Source organism: Diospyros lotus, chromosome 13 (assembly GCF_014633365.1).
Source record: "Diospyros lotus cultivar Yz01 chromosome 13, ASM1463336v1, whole genome shotgun sequence".
Taxonomy (NCBI): domain Eukaryota; kingdom Viridiplantae; phylum Streptophyta; class Magnoliopsida; order Ericales; family Ebenaceae; genus Diospyros; species Diospyros lotus.
The window spans coordinates 5468781-5489124 of NC_068350.1; the positions used below are offsets into that span (position 1 = coordinate 5468781).

General features: G+C 37.4%; 1 protein-coding gene across 1 annotated transcript in view; it reads left to right on the forward strand.

Moving 5' to 3' along the window:
• Positions 1–20344, forward strand: part of LOC127789104 (protein fluG) — a 78960-nt gene that overhangs the window by 5372 nt on the left and 53244 nt on the right. Inside the window, exon 3 of the mRNA XM_052317886.1 lies at positions 18789–18855. Within this exon, the coding sequence (XP_052173846.1) occupies positions 18789–18855 (67 nt within the window). The remainder of the gene's footprint in view (positions 1–18788; positions 18856–20344) is intronic.

The following is a 20344-nucleotide window of genomic DNA, read 5'->3' on the forward strand; positions in this document are numbered from 1 at the left end:
TGCCTAGGAGTTAACGTCCTTGCTGGAAATATGCTCAAATTAAGGAAGTTTTGGTCTTGATCCTAGAATATTCTAGGATTTAAGTTTTATGTAAATATTGTGTAAATATAGTTAGTCAAGGATGTAGATTAGGATGCTGTCAATATTTTGTTTATTTTCTTCATTTTTTGTTTATAATCCTCCCCTTAAAAGAGGATGCTGTTCTTGCTCATGGTGATCAATTAAGACAAATGGTCTTTTATTATTTCTAAGATGGTATCAGAGCTAGATTAAATCACAACCATCCATTCCGTGTGAGACCCTACTCACGATCGCCTGCGCCTCTCTATTGGCCGCGGACGCTCGGATCCGGCAACTTTCGTCTCTTCCCAACCGTCGTCGAGCTTGGATCTACTAGTCGCGGCCACCCAAGGTCGTCTTCTTTGTCGCTTCCTCCATTGTCAACCGCCAGATCGCTTTCTACCTCCTGCGAGTGCAAGTTCACCATTCAAGACGGTGACGCCCACTCCGATTGGGTCGGCTGTGTTTGCTTTAGCCATCGCCGATTGCTCGCGGCCTCTTTACCTTGACCACCTACTGCTTGCTGACATCTTACATCGGTAACCACCTCCCAAATCTTGGTAACCCTACCTTTCCTTCTTATTTTACCACTCCCAACGTGAGAAGTTATGTCGGAAGTCACTTCTGAAACCACCCTAAACCCTGTTGTTGCCATCAAAACAAAAAATCCAGCGACCCAGCCAAACCATTATAACACCCATTCTGTCCAAATCACCACCATTCGTTTAAATGGTGATAATTTTCTTCACTGGTCTCAATCTGTCCGGATGTATATCCGCGGGCAAGGAAAAATTAGCTACATTACTGGAGACAGGAAGGAACCTGCAGTGGATGACCCAGCACACTCCGTTTGGGATGCTGAAAACTCTATGGTCATGACATGACTGGTCAATTCCATGGATGAAGATATCAGTTCCAATTATATGTGTTATCTTATTGCAAAGGAATTGTGGGATAATGTAAATCAGATGTACTCTGACCTGGGTAACCAATCTCAGGTTTTTGAGTTGACTCTGAAGCTGGGAGAGATTCCGCAAGGAGATGATTCTATTTCTAAGTACTTCCATTCATTGAAGAGATTGTGGCAAGATCTTAACCTCTTCAACACTTATGAGTGGAAATCTACTGAAGATTGCAACCACCACAAGAAAATGGTTGAAGATGGCTATATTTACAAGTTTCTTGCTAGCCTTGATATCGAGTTCGATGAGATGCGAGGGAGGATTATTGGCCGATCTCCCCTCCTCCTATTGGTGAAGTATTTGCTGAGGTTAGAAGGGAAGAAAGTCGGATGAGTGTCATGCTCGGCAAAAAAACTACTGGTGAGTCAATTGAAAATTCTGCCTTGTTTACTAATATTGTTGCCTACAAGGTTGCAAATTACTAGCGTAGGAGCAATGAGCGGCCTCGGGTTTGGTGTGACCATTGCAACAAGCTACGCCATACTCGTTGGACTTGCTGGAAAATTCATGGCAAACCTACCAATTGGAATAGCAACAAGCAAGGAGACAAGAGTAGTAACCGTGGGGTCCCTACTACGAATGAGGTTGACACAGGTCCTTTCAACAAAGAGCAGATTGATCAACTCTTGAAGCTGTTACAATTCAGTTCCTCATCTGGTATTCCTAGTGTTTCCTTGGCACACACAGGTAGAAAACCTAAAGCTCTTTCTTGTCTACATTTCTCTCCATGGGTTATTGAATCCGGAGCCTCCGATCATATGACTAATTCTCCTTATTTATTTAATACCTATTCTCCTTGCTCTGGCAATGAAAAAATTAGAATTGCCGATTGTAGTTTTTTATCTATTGTAGGAAAAGGACTTATTAAACTAACCGAGAAAATTAATCTCCATTTTGTTCTTCATGTTCCTAACTTGGCTTGCAATCTTTTGTCTATTAGTAAACTTTGCAAAGATTCTAACTGTCGTGTTACGTTCTTTGAATTCCATTGTGAATTTTAGGACCATAACTTGGAGACGATGATTGGGCATGCTAGGATGATTGAAGGTCTTTACTACTTTGATGGAATTTCTTTTGGTAATAAAAAAAGCTCAGGGCTTTAGTAGTACTGGTTCAATTCCTGTTCAAGACACAATTATGCTATGGCATCTTAGACTAGGACATCCTAGTTTTGCCTATATGAAACGTTTATTTTCTGAATTATTTAAAGGAATGGATTGTTCTTGTTTTCAATGTGAAAGTTGCATCTTGGCAAAAAATCATCGTTCTACATATTTACCAAAACCCTACCAAGCATTCAAACCTTTTTATATAATTCATAGTGATATTTGGGGTTCATCTAAAATTTCTACTATATCTGGAAAAAAATGGTATGTTACCTTTATAGACTATCATACTCGTTTGTGTTAGATTTATTTGATGCACAAAAAATCTGAAGTGGAATATTTATTCAAAAACTTTTACACTATGATTGAAAACCAATTTCAAACCAAAATTGATATTTTACACTCTGACAATGGCACCGAGTATTTCAATGAGCACCTAGGGGATTTTTTGAAAACCAAAGGTATTCACCATCAATCTACTTGTCGGCATATTCCTCAACAAAATGGCATTGCTGAACGTAAAAATAAACATTTACTCGAAGTAACACGTGCCATCATGTTTTTTATGCATGTTCCAAAATGTTTATGGGGTGGAGCTTGTTTTGACGGCGTCCTATTTGATAAATAGTATGTCTACTAAAGTATTAAAGTACCAAACACCCATTGAGTGCCTAAAAGACATTTTTCCCAACACTAGATTACATTCGGATCTCCCCGTCAAAGTTTTTGGATGTTCTATGTATGTTCATATACCTACTCAATTTCGCTCAAAACTTGATCCTCGGGCCGTCAAATGTGTTTTCTTGGGTTATACCTCTCATAAAAAAGGCTATAAGTGTTATGATCCTCTCACAAAAAAGATCCACGTGAGTATGGATGTCTCATTTGTTGAAAACAAACCCTATTTTACCAAAAATTTCCTTCGGGGGAGAAACATGAAGCTGAAGACAATTTTTGGGATGTTTCTGTCCCCCTTCCAAACGCAATATGTCCTACTCAGGAACCACATGTTTCTGATAATGGTCACTTAGGAGATTCTAGTTTTTTGATGCCAAGTAAAGGGGTTTCTCGGGCAGGGGGAGAATTACTACAAACTGATCATCATGATCTAAATTCTGAGCTTCAGGTTTATACCAGGAGGAGATTTCATCAAAAGAACAAAGACTTGAATGTCAATTCTGCACAAAACCAGTCTGAAAACCCAAAAAATGGCACTATAAGTTCAAGAAATCCCACTTCAACTTCTAGTCCACCTCCTTCTACTTTACCTAATAGTTCCCAAATTGATTCTTTAACTATTTCCAATCATTTACCTACTATTTCTGATCTTAATATTCCTATAGCAATTAAGAAAGGTGTTAGAAGTTGTACTAAATATCCTATTGCTAAATATCTCTCCTACCACAGACTATCAAAGAATCATAAGGCTTTCACATTTAGGATTTCACACTTGTTTGTGCCAAGGAATATACAGGAAGCTTTGGATGATCTAAATTGGAAATTAGTAGTTATAGAGGAGATGAATGCTTTAAGGAAAAGTGGCACTTGGGGTTAACCTGCCCAAAGACAAAAAAATAGTAGGGTGTAAATGGGTGTTTACAATAAAATGTAAGGCTGATGGGAGTGTTGATAGGTACAAAGCCAGACTGGTGACTAAAGGCTTTACCCAAACTTGTGGGATTGATTATCAGGAGACCTTTGCTCCTATTGCAAAAATAAACTCTATCATAGTCCTATTGTCTCTTACAGTAAATTTAGATTGGCCTCTACACCAATTTGATGCCAAAAATGCGTTTCTTAATGGTGATCTTAAGGAGGAGGTCTTCATGAGTTTGCCACCAGGATTCGAAAACAAACTTGGGAGTGACAAAAGTATGTAGACTAAAGAAATCCATGTATAGTCTCAAACACTCCCCAAAAGCATGGTTCGAACGCTTTAGAAAGACAGTTACTAGTTATGACTTCTTTCAAAGTTAGGCAGATCACACTATATTTTATAAACACTCAAAAGATGGTAAAGTTGAAATTTTGATTGTTTATGTTAAGGACATTATTTTAACTGGTAATAATGAGACAGAGTTAGCAGTCCTTAAGCAAAAACTTGCAAAGGAGTTCCAAATCAAGGATCTTGGGATCCTAAAATACTTCATTGGAATGGAGTTTGCAAGATCCAAAGAAGACATCTTTGTCAATAAGAGAAAATATGTTCTTGATCTTCTTGGAGAAACAAGTTTACTCGGTTGCAGGGTGCTAGAAACTCCCATTGAGCCTAATGTGAAACTATATGTTGCCAAAGCTGAAGAAGTAAATGACAGGGAACAATATCAGAGACTTGTGGGCAGATTAATCTACTTGTCTCATATGCGACCTGACATTGCTTTTACAGTGAGTATGGTGAGTCAATTTATGCACTCACCAGGGCCAGAGCATTTTGAAGCGTTCTACAGAATCCTAAGATATCTGAAAGAGACTCCTGGAAGAGGCTTCTTGTTCAAGAAACATGGCCACCTACAAGTTGAGATCTACATTGATGCAGATTGGGTATGAAGTGTTAATGATAGGAGATCTACTTCAGGCTACTGTTCTTTTGTTGGGGGAAATCTAGTCACCTGGCGAAGCAAAAAACAAAATGTGGTGGCTAGAACTAGAAGTAGTGCAGAAGCAGAGTTCAAAGCTGTTGCTCATGGAATTTGTGAGGGAATGTGGATCAAAATGATACTTGAAGAACTGAAGTTTCCTCGGTCAAAACCTATAAAAGTTTATTGTGACAACAAGATTGCCATCTCCATTGCTCATAATCCGGTGTTGCATGATCGTATAAAACATATAGAAGTGGACAAACATTTCATCAAGGAGAAGCTCGATGTTGGAATAATATGCATGCCATATCTTTCAACAACTGAACAAATTGCTGATATTCTAACTAAGGGTCTTCACAAGAAGCAATTTGATAAACTTATTGGCAAGCTAGCTATGGAAGACATCTACAAGCTAGCTTGAGGGGGAGTGCTGGAAATATGCTCAAATTAAGGAAGGTTTGGCCTTGATCCTAGAATATTCTAGGATTTAAGTTTTATGTAAATATTGTGTAAATATAGTAAGTTAAGGATGTAGATTAGGATGCTGTCAATATTTAGTTTATTTTTTTTATTTTTTGTTTATAATCCTCCCCTTAAAAAGGATGTTGTTCTTGCTCATGGCAATCAATTAAGACAAATGGTCTTTTATTATTTCTAAGAGTCCTAATTTCTATAAATAGGGTAGAGTGCTAAGCGCTTAGAAATGCATGATAGTCATGAAAAAGCTTAAGAGAAAAGGCTGTGTAATTAACGATAACTCTTTGTAATCTTGTATGCTTGTAATCGTGAGGCACTAAAGGTTGTACTGATCCCGTTTTAATCAATCAAAGAAGGCTTTTCTCGGAGGGTTCTAAGGCTAGATGTAGGGTTGTCTTAAGGGGCAATCTGAACCAGGATAATTCTCGTGTTCTTATGGTTTGGTTTATGTTTATGCCAATCTTTCAATTCTTTCTATTGCATTTAATTTGTTCTTTAGTTTCCTATTGATTTGTGAGTGGGTGCGATAGAGAGGTATTATATCCGTATAAAGAATCAGTTTCCAGTGCTCCTAAGATTACAAGTTGCTTAAGCCAGATGAGCTCATACGTTGCATTAACCATAGCCTGATACTCCACCTCTGCACTGGATCTAGCTACTACATTCTGTTTCTTACTTTTCTAAGAAACTAGATTTCCTCTCACAAGAGCACAATACCCAGAGGTTAACTTACGATTAGAAGGAGATCTTGCCTAATTTGCATCTGCATAACAACAAATATCTGTGTGCCCCTTATCCTCGTAGAGTAGCCTTTTACCCAATACTCTTTTAATGTATCTCAGAATCCGGATAACAGTATCCCAATGAGAATCACATGGAGAATTGAGAAACTAACTAACTACACTCATAATAAAAGCAATGTCGGGACGAATGATTGTGAGATAATTCAACTTGCTTATCGATCTTCGATACCTTCCAGGATCTGAAAAGAGCTCCCCTTATCCCGGCAAGAGTTTGACATTCGGGTCCATTAGAGTGTCAACTGATTTGCAGTTCACCATACCAGTTTCTTCCAAGATGTCAAGTGCATACTTTCTTTGAGAGATTGAGATACCATCTTTTGATTGTGCAACTTCAATACTTAAGAAATATCGAAGTCTGTCCAAGTCTTTTGGCCTGAAAGTGCTAATGTAGATGTTTCTTTAGTTTTTGTATGCCAACCTGATCACTCCTTGTGATAACAATTTCATTCACATAAACAATAAGGTAGATGCATAAAGAATATGAGTGTCAGTAGAAAACCGAATGATCAACTTCACTTCAAGTGAGACAAAAGGCTTGAACCACCATCCACATAAATATAAAGAGACTTCTTGAGTTTGCAGACTACATTAAACTCCCCTTGAGTAACAAAACCAGGTGGTTGCTCCATATAAATCTCCTCTTGCAAATCACCATGGAGAAAGACATTTTTAATATTTGATTGATAGAACAACCAATGACGCATGGCAACCATAGAGAGAAATAGGCGAACATAGGCCATTTTAGCAACAGGAGAGAAGATATCACTGTAATCTAGCCCATACATCTGTGTAAAGTCTTTGGAAACCAAGCAGGTCTAAGAACGATCCATCTGTCCATCGGGACTCACTTTAGGTGTGAACACCCACCAGCAACCAATGAAAGTCTTTCCTAGTGGTGAAGGCGCCAAATCCCAAGTACTATTTGAATGTAAGGCTTCAATCTCATCTAACATAGCATGGCGCAAACTAGGATGGGACATGGCGTCACCTGTGGTTTTAGGAACAGAAAGAGAGGAAAGACTCAAAACAAAGGTACTATAAGTAGGTGACAAACGGTTATAGCACAAAAAAGTTATAAAGAGGGTGTGGATAATGAATAGACCTTGTACCTTTGCGGAGGGCAATGAGAAGACTATCTGGCTCAGGATCCGTGGTAGGAGGAATGATTGATGGAGAGAGTGAGTCAGTAGAGTCCTGTTCTGGAGGAATGCTGGCTTCGGTAGCGAGCTGAGCACGACAATGATACGTAAGAAATGGAGGATTTGTGGAATGTGGACTTGGCGATGGTTGTGGAGGGTCCACAGAAGAGGAGACATATGGACTTGAAGAGGGTCGCGGAAGAGAAGAAAAAATAATAGGCAATACCTGGTCAAGACTCTGTGAATCAGGGTGAGCAACTGAGAAGAAAGACTGTTGTTCAAAGAATGTGACATCAACAGATATAAGATAGCGGTTCAACTCAGGAGAGTAACATTTATAGTCTTTCTACAATAGAGAGTAGTTGAGAAAGATATACTTGAGAGATTTGGTAGCAAGTTTATCCTGCCCAGGTGAAAAAGAATGCACAAAATAGATACATCCAAAGACATGAAGGAAAACAGAATAAAGTGGTTGTGTAGGGAATAGAAGAGAATGAGAAATTTTGTCCTATAACACTAAAGATGACATGTAATTTATCAAATAACATGCAGTAAGAACATCATCTCCCCAAAATTTGGTGCGAAGATTGGCATGTAAAAGTAGTGTCTATGCAGTTTCAATGGGGTGACGATTTTTACGCTCAGCACCACCATTTTGTTGAGGTGTGTAAGGACATGAAGATTGATGCAAGATGCCATTAGTAGTCATGAAAGCAATAAATTGAGAGGAAAAGTACTTGATAAGCAGCCCATAACATTAAGGGCAGAATAGGGATATTGAAATGGGAGAATTGTTACAGATAACAAATTTTGTTAAGGGGTAGAATGGGAAGAGCAAAGTGAGGGGGGCATGTGAGCAACAACTTCCTATAAATAGAGAAGCAAATAAAGTAGAAGCAGAGGAATTTTCTGATGAATATAGAGGGAGAGCGTGGACCTCTCGAATGTCTACTTTCTTTTCATTTTGTTAATTTCCAGCCTTGTAGTTCTTTCGATTATCAATATCCTATTAGTACTTAAGGGCATTATTACTACATAAAGCACGTATAGAAACTCCAAATTATGTTTTTATTTCAACAGTAAATGTTTGAAAGATAGAAAACAAGTCGGACCGACTTTTCATGAGAAGAATCCAAGTACAACAAGAAAAGTCATCAATAAAAGTAACAAAATATAAAAAACCTATAGTAGAGTTGACTCAACTGGGTCCCATGCATCAGAGTGCACAAGGGAAAATAGAGCCTCAACCCTATTATTGACGTAACTAGAAAAAGAACTACGAGCGTGTTTACCACACAAACATGACTCACAATTAAAAGTGGATAATGACGACAAATTAGGAACTAATTTCTTTAGTTTGGAAAGGCTGGGATGATCAAGATGAGAGTGGAGAAGGTCTGGGGAAGCAACACTGGTGCAAGCTATTGGCAAACTAGGGCACAACAAGATGATAGTGGCCCTGTGACTTATGCCTGACGCCAATCATCCACCCTGTACCCCGATCCTACACACAAACAGAAGTAGAAGTAAAGGTTATTGAACAATCTTGTTCTCTAGTAAGTTGACTAACAGAAAGTAAATTAAAAAGACTACGTGAGACATAAATGACAGAATTTAAAGAGAAAGAGGAGGTAGGAGAAGTTTTTCCTATCCTTTTAACTTGGTTTTGGTGCCATTTCCAAGAGTGATAGTTGGTAAATGTTCAGAAAAAGGTAAGGGTAGAGAAAAGGTCTTTATTACCACACGTGATCGGTGGCACCAGAGTCTAAAATCCATGGCCCAATAGAAGGGCTTTGAGTAACACAAGCCATGGGATTACCAGTAGATTGTTGAGATGCCTGGAATTTCAAGAAAGCCTTGTAGTTAGTAGCATGTAAGGTTATTGTCGGAGGGCCCAATGCTAGACTAGGGGCACTCTGTGCAACGTGAGCTGCCCAAGATGTTTGAGAGGCAGACAGGGTAGTTGGTGTATTGTGCTTCTTCCAACACTTGTCTTCCCCATGCCCCTTTATTTTTGCAAAAGTTGCACTGGGGGCAAGATTGGCTATCGGCTATTGGACCGACCCTGATTACTGCCTGAAGTCTTAGACACAAGAGTAGAGGCCTTGGGAGGGGTACCTGTAAAAGCACCAGTAGAGGAAGAACTGTTAGCAATATTAAGCAATCTTTTGTATGTATCTTTTGTTGGAAGATAAAGAAGAAGCTATGTACGTGTAAGGATAATCAGCGAGGTAGACTTCTAGATGGAAAAGGAAGAAGCCTGACATGTTCTTAAATTAAGGTAAGGAAATCCAAGATTATGTTGATATAGAGTTGTAAACTAGATAAGTTTGTCCATTGTTGTAAAGTAGGAGATTTTTTAAGAATGTTTTGTATATATATTTATCCTGAGCTAATAGAATTTTAAGGGGTGAAAGACTGATATTCCCCTACATTATTCTGTCATGGTATCAAAGCCACGTTCTTGTGGCACTGATTTTTTTAATCTCTAACTATCTGAAGGAGTCTTGAGTCGAAGGAATGGCAGAAAAAGTCTCAACCAGTGAGACTTCTACCACGAATTCTCTAGCCATGAAGGATTCCTATGTTCCAACCGTTCCTGCCGCCATGGATAGCCATTCCCTCCAAATTACAAAACACAAGCTTAATAGTACCAATTTCAGAGAATGATCCCAATTAGTCTTGTTAGTTGTTAGAGGGAAAGGGAAGGAAGGCTACTTTATCGGTACCGTTTCTAAACCGAGTGCAGAGTCAACAAGTTATGGCATATGGGAGGCTGAGAATGCTGTTGTTATGGCTTGGTTGATGAATTCAATGGAGCCAAAGATTGGAAGAACCTACCTCTTCTACAAGACAACTTGTGAGATTTAGAAGGCAGTCCAATAAATTTATTCTGATATAGAAAATACGGCTCAATGTTTTCAGATTAGATCTCTTATTCGAACCACTAGACAAGGTACAAATTCAGTCACTGAATACTTTAATACCTTAACTGAATTGTGGTAGGAGATGGACTTATTTTATGAGATCACATGGGAGTGTTTTGCTAATGGTAGCAAATATAATAAGATGGTGGAAAAGGGGAGTTTTTAACTTCTTACATGGCCTAAACTCAGACCTAGATGAGGTAAGAGGTAGTTTGTTAGGGACAAAACCATTTCCATCCATAAGAGAGGTGTTTGCAAAAGTTAGAAAAGAAGAAAGTCAGAAGAAAGTGATGTTCTCAGGTTCAGGGCACTCCAGCAATGAGGCATATTCCCCAGCCTCAGCCTTGAATAGCTTCCGAGGAAAACCATCTATTTCAGCTAAAGGAGAGACTCCAAAAGAAAAACAGTGGCGTGACCACTGCAATCGGCCTTTTCATACTAGAGAAACATGCTGGAAAATTCATAGATGACTAGCGAATTGGAAGCCAAGGAATCAAAGGAGGGGAGGACAATCAACTTACATGATTGAAGCGAAAAGGTGGTTCCACAAATTTGAGCTTAACAACAAATCAGCTGGAGGCCTTACAACACTTGTTAAGTCAAACAAAGGTGACTAAATCTGAAAATTCAGAAAACCCTAATCCGACAGTGTCCGTGGCAAGGAAAGGTAATGATACATACTCTCTAATCTCTCAAAGGTTTCCTACAAGTTGCTGGATCATAGATACGGGGACCTCAGATCATATGACAAGTTCTCTAAACATATTGTCTGATTATAAACCTTGTGATCAGAATACTAATGTTATGGTTGATGGAATCAGATCCTTAGCAAAAGGAAAAGGAACAACAAGTGTTGGGGGTTTATCTCTTAAATATGTTCTCCATGTACCAGATTTAAAATGCAATTTGCTTTCAGCTAGTAAGTTAACTAATGACAAAGATTGCATGGTGACATTTTTCCAATCCTATTGTGTTTTTCATTACCTATCCTCGGGGAAGAAGATTGGCAATGCTGATGAAAGGGGGACTCTATCAGACACCAAGACATGATTATTCTTTTACTTTTAGGTCACTTATTCAATCGTCTTTATCTATTGTTTCAGATTTATTATTATGACATCAATGCTTAGGACATCCAAGTTTTGATTATCTTAGACTTTTATATCCTTCTTTTTCTAGCAATAAAATTCGAGATTTCATTTGTAAGCATTGCATTCTTGCAAAATAGACTAGGAGCCCTCATCCTAACCATATATACTCCCTCAAAACCTTCATCTAGTTCATAGTGATATTTAGGGGCCATCTAGAACCCCAAACCTCACGAACACTTGATGGTTTATCACTTTTATTGATGACCATACAAGGATATGTTGGGTATTCCTTATGAAAGACAAATCTGAGGCTTGCTTTGTATTAAAAAAGTCACATTAAATGGTTAAAAATGTCTTTTCAAATTTCAATTCATGTATTGAGAACTGATAATGGCCGGGAATACTTTTCTAATGAATTCAACAAATACCTAATTGAGCACGATATCATTCACCAAAGCTCATGTCCTTATAGTCCACAACAAAATGAGATAGCTGAAAGAAAGAATTGCCACTTTCTTGTGACAGCAAGAGCCCTAATGTTCACTCATTTAGTTCCAAATTCTTATTGGGGAGAAGCTGTTTTGACTACTGCATATCTCATTAATAGACTTCCCTAAAAAATCTTAAAGTTTAGGTCCTCTAGATGTTCTTTTTGAGGCCTTCATTCATTATACTCGAGTCCTAAATGCTCTTACTCCTCGAGTGTTTGGATGCATTGTTTTTGTTTATAACAATCAACCAACACTGTCCAAGCTAGATCCCAAATCTCTCAAGTGCATATTCGTTGGGTACTCTCCTAACCAACAAGGGTATAATTGTTACTGTAAGAAAATAATTATGAGAGAAAAACCTAAGAGATTAGCCTCTCTTAGCTTGTTATTTATAATAGGGATAACGGGTCTTAAACACCTATGACCTTATCATAATTACAAAATAAAACACAAACATATAATAATTACAATTATACTAATAATTTTAACACTTCCCCTCAAGCTGGAGCATAGATATCATACGCACCAAACTTGTTACAAATATATTTCACTCGAGAACCCTTTAGAGACTTGGTGAAGACATTTGCAAGTTGATCATTGGAGTTAACAAACTCTGTAACAATAACACCTTCAACCAGTTTTTCTCTAATAAAGTGATAGTCGATTTCAATATGCTTAGTCCGCTCATGGAACACTAGATTGGAAGCAATGTGTAAGGCAACCTGATTATCACAAATAAGCTTCATAGGGGATACTCTACAAAACTTGAGTTCCTTTAAGAGTTGTTTAAGCCAGATGAGCTCACAAGTTGCATTAGCCATAGCTCGATACTCTGCCTCTGCACTAGATCTAGCTAGTAGATTCTATTTCTTACTTTTCTAAGAAACTAGATTTTCTCCCACAAGAACCCAATACCCAGAGGTTGACCGACGATCAGAAGAAGATCTTGCCCAATCTGCATTTGCATAACAACAAATATTTATGTGTCCCTTATCCCCATAGAGTAACCTTTTACCTGGCGCTTTTTTGATGTATCTCAGAATTCGAATAACAGCATCCCAGTGAGAATCACATGGAGAACTGAGGAATTAACTAACTACACTCACAATAAAAGCAATGTCGGGATGAGTGATTGTGAGATAGTTCAACTTGCCTACCAGTCTCCTATATCTACCAGGGTCTGAATAAAGCTCCCCATGTCTCGACACGACTTGAACATTCGGATCCATTGGAGTGTCAACTAGTTTGCAGTTTACCATACCAGTTTCTTCTAGGATGTCAACGACATACTTTCTCTGAAAAATTGAGATACCACCTCCTGACTAAGTAACTTCAATACCCAAGAAATACCGAAATTGGCCTAGGTCTTTGGTCTGAAAGTGCTGATGTAGATGTTTATTCAGCTTTTGTATTCCAACCTAATGACTCCCTATGATAACAATATCATCTACATAAACAACAAGGTAGATACATAAGGAAGAAGAATGGTGATAGAAAACCGAATTGTTTCGAGTGAGACCAAAGGCTTAAACTACTTTGCTGAACCTGGCAAACCACGCCCATGGAGATTGTTTCAGACCATAAAGAGACTTCTTGAGTTTGTAGACTACATTAGACTCCCCCTGAGCAACAAAACTAGGTGGTTGCTCTATATAGACCTTTTCCTGCAAATCACCATGAAGAAGGGTATTTTTAATATCGAGCTGATAGAGTGGCCAATGACATGTGGTAGCCAGAGAGAGAAAGAGACGAATAGAGGCCATTTTCGCAACAAGAGAGAAGGTATCACTATAATCCAACCCATAGATCTGTATAAAACCTTTGGCAATCAAGCGGGCTTTAAAACGTTCCACCTGGCCATCAGGACCCACTTTGGGAGTGAATACCCATCGGCAACCAACGGGAGTAAGCAAGGGCAAGCTGATTACATCCTCTTTACCAAGATAGATTTTGATGGAAAGAAGACTATTCTTATAGTCTATGTAGATGATATAATCATCACTGGAGATAACACTCAAGAGATTGAAAGATTGAAGCATTAGCTGAAGGAAGCATTTGAAGTCAAGGATTTGGGAGATTTGAGGTATTTTTTGGGCTTGGAAGTTGCAAGGAGCAGTGAAGGTATTTTCATTTCACAAAGAAAATACACTCTGGATTTATTAAAAGAAATAGGCAAACTCGGTTGCAAGCCTGCCAGCACTCCTTTAGAGCCTAATTGGAAGAATAGAGAGGAAGGCAATGATGAGCATCAAGTAGATAGGGGAAGATTCCAATGCCTAGTGGGAAAACTAATCTACCTATCACATACACGACCATATATTGCTTATGCAGTAAGTATAATCAAGCCAATTCATGCACTCCCCAACTAAAAGACACCTTGAAGTTTCCTATCACATCCTAAGGTATCTTAAAGGCACTCCTGGGAAAAGATTATTATTCAAGAAGAGCAATGAAAGAGGAATAAAGAGCTATATAGATGCAGATTGGGCTGGATCTATTGAAGACAACAAATCCACATTAGGGTATTGCACAAAGTTATGGGGGAATCTAATCACATGGAGAAGCAAGAAACAACAAATTGTCTCATGTAGCAGTGCCGAGGTTGAGTATCGAGCCTTTGCACAGTGCATTTGTGAGGTAATTTGGTTAAAAAAATTAATGAAGGATTTGGCTATGCCTATAACATCACCTAAAATACTTTATAGTGATAGCAAATCAGCTATAAGTATAGTGAATAATCCGGTTTAGCACGACCGGATGAAACATGTTCAAATTGGCATGCATTTTGTCAAAGAAGAAATAGAAATAGGAGACATAAGTTTAACTTATGTTCCTACCAAAGATCAAAAAGTAGATATCTTGACTAAGGCAATGCAAAAATAGAGTTTTGAGGTGATAAGAGACAAGCTGAGAATGATAGATATTTATTCACCAGCTTGAGGGGGAGTGTTGGAAGATAAAGAAGAAGCTATGTATGTGTAAGGATAATCAACGAGGTAGACTTCTAGATGGAAAAGGAAGAAGCCCGAGATATTCTCAGATTAAACTAAGGCTGGCAATAAGCCGAGCTAGGCCGAGCTTGAGCTCAAATTGATTGATTTTAGCTTGGCTCATAGTTCGGCTCGAGCTGATTTTTTTAGCTCGAGGTCAACTCGATGATGACTACGAGCTGGCTCGGCTCAGCTCGAAACTTAACTCAATCAATACAAAATTGTAAGTACAAATGAAAGTAACTCAATGAATTCACAGAGTAGGAAAGTCCTAGGCACTATGGATCAAGACTTCATGAAATTTATAACTTATAATCAATTTAGCAGTTATCTAACATCATGAAATTCCTGGACATCAAAATATGCTATCATTTACAACTTCATTAATCCAATAAATTATAATAGCTTGAATCAAAAAGACAAAATAGTTTAATACATCCAAAAATGCATCATGTATAGAATATACAATAAAATGCATATGTCAAGAAAACTTGAGAGCTAGGAAGGTATCAAAAAATGTAATGCAAATAAATCTAAAAGCGACTAACATATAACATATTCTGCAATTGTATTATGTATACTTGAAAAAAAGTGCAACATGCAAATGCACAATAGCAAAAGTATAACAAATTATGCACAAAAAACAAACTTAGAAAATAGACCAAAAAAGAAGGATAGCAACATAGAAAACAAACCCAGTTGCAGGAACTGGAGGTTGCATGCTAGCTGATTGTTGGAGAAGTCGTTGGTCGTCTCGTTGGGAGGAGAAGAAGAAGAAGATGTGCTGTCGCTGGAGAAGGACCCACCAGAAGTTGGAGGAGAAGAAAAAAAAAGAAGATGCACTAGAACTTGGAAGAAAAAGAAGATAATGCGAAGAAGAAGGCGTGCTAGAGAAGAATTGAAGAAACACTAAGTGCCCCTCCAACCCCTTGGAGATAGAGCCTGCCTGCCAAACCCACCGGGCTACCCCCTTTCAAATCAATCAATTGGCTTTTTGGAATTCCCCCCCTTCCTCCAAATCTAACATGTATTGATGTATATATATATTTAAATAATATATGTGATATATATAATATATATTTATTTATATTTAAATAATATATTTATAAAATTATTAATTATATATTTATATTATTGAGTATTAAGTAATAAATATTTTTTATTTAATAAATTTATAAAATTAATATATATAAGTATATCAAGTTGGCTTGTGAGTCAAATGAGTCGAGCTGATAGTAGCTCAAGCTCAGCTCATTTACTAAATGAGCTAAATATTTGATCTCAAATTTGGTTCATTTGTATCACGAGCTAGCTTATTGAACCAATTATTGAGTCAAAGTCTTGAGCCAACTCACGAGTAGCTCGGCTTATTGCCAGCCCTAGATTAAACTAAGGAAATTCAAGATTATGTTGATATAGAGTTGTAAACTAGATAAGTTTATCCATTGCTGTAAAGTAGGGAATTTTTTAGGAATGTTTTGTATATATATCTATCCCGAGCTAATAAAATTTTAAGGGGTGAAAGACTAATATTCCCTTACATTATTCTTTCATCTTTCATAGTGGAGTTAGTGGACCTAATCAAGATCTGATGGCGGATAGCCTCGAACTCGGGCTTGAGACCAGATAAAGTAAGGACCATGAACAGTTTTTCCAATTAAGAATCATGAGCAGCTTTGGAAGCAGAGTATGAAAGAAGAGCTTCAAACTCCTGCATAAGAGAATGCATTTGGCCTAGATAGGTTTCCATAGATTAACTTACTGGATGTTCTTGATAGAGTGGACAACAATATAGAGACATTGAATGTCTTTGGTATAACACTTAGTAGCTTCCTTCCAAACCTCATAACAAGTTTCAAACGGTCGAAAGAGCTGAAAAATAGATCGGTCAATGGAATTCCATAAAATATTACACAACTGAGCATCGACCTATTCCCATTTATCCTTGTTGGTTTTGTTGACATCCTTTGCTTCTTGGTGAGATGGTCTGCTTGTCCCTGCCCCTTGAACCACATCTTGACAAAGGTTGCCCATGAGAGATAGTTGGCAGAACCTATTAACTTGTCAGAGGTGATAATAGAGGTCGCTATGTTGGAAAGGGTGAAAGGTTGAGATGCAGATGAGGTACCAAGAGTAGAGTTGGCATCACTCAAGGATGACATGGTGGGGTTTAGGCGAATAGACTGAAACTCCGATGTTTGGGTGATAAAAGTGGGTAAAAAAGGTGTTGGGTAATTGATACACATAGATCGGGATGGTTTTTGGGAAAACCGACACCGGGGACGGGTTCAAGAGGCTCTGTCAAGGTTCCGATGAGAAGACGGCTAAAGTTCGGTGAGACACGCGCTCCCACGTGTCAGCACGTGGGAACTAGCCAAAAAGTTCGGACGGCGCATGAGGGCTTCGGCAACAATGGGTCTCTTGTGGTCAGCCAATCTGACGATAGTGAACATTGTGGCAGCGGCATTGCTGGCAAATGGTGGCTGGATAGTGGAGGTTGGGTCTTGACAGGGGCGGCGAGGAGAGAGAAAAAGAAGGAATTTTTAGGGTTGGGAGACCGCTGGAGAAAGATACACAGCGGTAGTTTAGGGTTTTCTCACTAGTGGCTTTGATACTATGTGAGAATAATTTTGAGAGAAAAACCTAAGAGATTAGTCTCTCTTAGCTTACTATTTATAATAGGCATAACGGGTCTAATTTATGGGCTTAACCTAGGGCTAATTATAAGGCCTAATAATTACAAAAAAAATATACATAAAATATGTACAATTATACTAATAACAACAACAACAACAACATGGTATTGAAATTATACTAATAATTCTAACAAAATCTTTGTTTCAAACTCTTTGTTGGACAGAAACATTTTTTTATGTCTAACATATAGTTGGCTTGAAAAGTCTCTGTTTTTGCTTCTTTTAAGTCGTTGATGGTATTGAAAGAGAGTGGAAGAAGTGAAGGAATATTTTAGCTCATGGAAGGTCTTATTATAACCAAATGGCATTTGAATTGCTGTCCTCTTGAACGTCAATCAAAGGTGATCGTCCATACATGTTGGAGCTTGTTTAACTCTATCCGTGAATCTGAAATGCTCTGGGTGCTTGATTGGAACCGGAAGAGATAGCTGGTTCGACCTTGCTAGGTCACAAAAGACTTATATGTTCTTTTGTCAGGAGTTCCTTCTGGATTCTGAATGCAAGAATATTCGTGGATGCTTGATTGCACCTGTATGGCAGTTATGGATAAATCTTCTGTTCTGTGTTAGGTTCTCCAACTTTACATTCACATAGGTGACCTGTGTTTGTTTTCTCTAAAATATTAATATACATGTTTAAGTTATAGAGCTTGGCATTTCTCTTTTATCAGGTGACTGTAGTCTCTATGTTGAGAATGCATGCGGTGAAACTTTTTACATGTTGTCTTTACTGTCATTTAGCTTGAAACATTGAACATCATAATTATTTCCATCTATTTGGTTTTATTCATAAATGTTTATTATTTCATGTTTATCTAGTCCAGGATATTTTAACAATGCTTGATTACTTAATTCATCCAGAAAATGAATTGAGTATGTGATAAGTCCCCATTTGAGATTTATTTCTAGTTGAGTTTCAAGTGGAAATGGGGGCTGAAATAAATCTACAATTTAGTTTTAGGAGATGAGCCTGGAAAGCAGTTAGTTTCAAGTTGTGAAAATCTTGCAAACTCATTGGTGTAGATCCAAGAGAGAAGCTTCCTAAGCTTATTGAATTTATACGTGCTAACTATATCAATTATGTAACATTTGGCAACAGCTGTAATTGGTCTAGTTGAATAAGTTTATTCATGTGATTAGCTTAAATATCCCATAAAGTAAACTCCAAATTTTCTTCTCTCACACCTTTATCATTCTTGTGCAACTAGACATCAATTTCAGGGTCCAGATATTAATGATCATGTTACATTTCCCTTATAACTCTAGAAATTACTAACGAGCTATCACTGTTAGTTATGGTGGTGGTTTATATTCCATGAAGCTGATTAACTTTGAGTTTGCTTATATTTATGTTATTTGTTGATCATGATCTCCTTTTCCATTACTTTGGTAAGATGCAAAATTTTCTATATCTATGATACATTGATATACGAATTTTTCTTTTCTGTCATGTTCTCAAATAATATAGGAAAGGCCTGGTGGATCTACATGGACATTGGATGCTTTCATTCGAACGTTTATCAAAAAGTTAAAGTCATATCCTTTCAGATTTTACTTCTGGTTTTTTTGTGGGATATTTTTAGGTACCTTGTCTTTATGCTTCACCCATTCCAGTGGTGCAAAATCAATAGGAAGAATGAGGTTGTGGGGATTGGAACAAGATAAAGGTGGGAACAGAAATCCCTTCTATCTGTTTGGTTCATTGGGAAGGGAGATGTGAGGTGTGAGTTGTTTGAAGAGGAGAGATAGAAACATCCTCTAAACTCTCATGTCTTTCTTTTCTCGTGTCCACCCATTTTTGGCCTGATTGATTTTGACGAGCCTAACTTTGTTTAGTTTTTGTTAATTTTTCCTTACCATTCTACTTTTGTGTGTGCAGGTCCCCACTATCTTTCAAATTTTTACATGTATACTATGGATTTATGAGGTGTTTAGAATTTATTTATAGTTTCATAAGGATTCCCCTACTATTTGATGCTAGGGCAAAAGTAAGCGTAATAGCTTTGTAAAAATAAAGAGATACATATACTTTCTATATGCTTTTACCTTAAGTATTGTAGTTTTGTTGAGCCTGTGCTAATATGCATGAACGCATGCAATTGTATTTTTTCATTAACTCTTTGCCCCATCTACCTCTGTGTTGTGTTTTCCATGTTGTACAAGTTGGTTTCATAATATCAACTTTGTGATTGAATATGACCATATGAATTATTTTCATCCACCACCGTTTCGTGAAACATTTTTATATGAAGATGGTGTTGAAACTTTATTTCATCATTTCTCATGAAATGGTTGGATTAGGAAGGGTATCCGATGTAAAATTTTGCCACATTTTTCTTTTGCATGGATTTGTATCATCAATGTGACTTTTAAAAGTTAGTTGACATTATAAATGCTGTGCGACCGACCCTAGCTTGTTTAGAATAAGGCGTATTTGATGATGATAATGAGTATTGATTCTAGAGAATACAGATATTGAACCTCTTTGTTACTGGTTGAAAAAAAATAATGGGAATTGGGAAATTTTATCATTTGTTCTTTATAAATTTAATTTGTATTTATCCTTGTTTATTAACAAAATAAGATTTAATGTAAACGAGGTTATTTTGGTAATATATTTGATATTCCATTGTGGAGTCTATTGATTGATGGAGCCCATAGATTACAATTAGAAGTTAAGGTGCTGTTCATATAATTTTCTTTCAGTAATTACAAAACAGTTCCCTCTGTACTCCTTTTTCCTCAAATTAATCATGTAAAGACATGTTTAAGGGAAATCAGTTTTTTATACTTTTTATGCCAAAACTTTAATTTTTCACATTATTTACTTCGTCGTGCTAGTTTGTCTTTTCTTTTCTTTTTATTTTTTTGGGAAGCCATCTTAATAACCTCCCCGACCTAGTGGGATTAGGGCTTTGATATGTTATTGTTTTTGAGAAGCTTTCTTAAAGAAATAAATATAAAAAAGTTAATAATAATTATAAAATCTTTTGATTCACATTGTGTTACTGAGTTCATAATTTT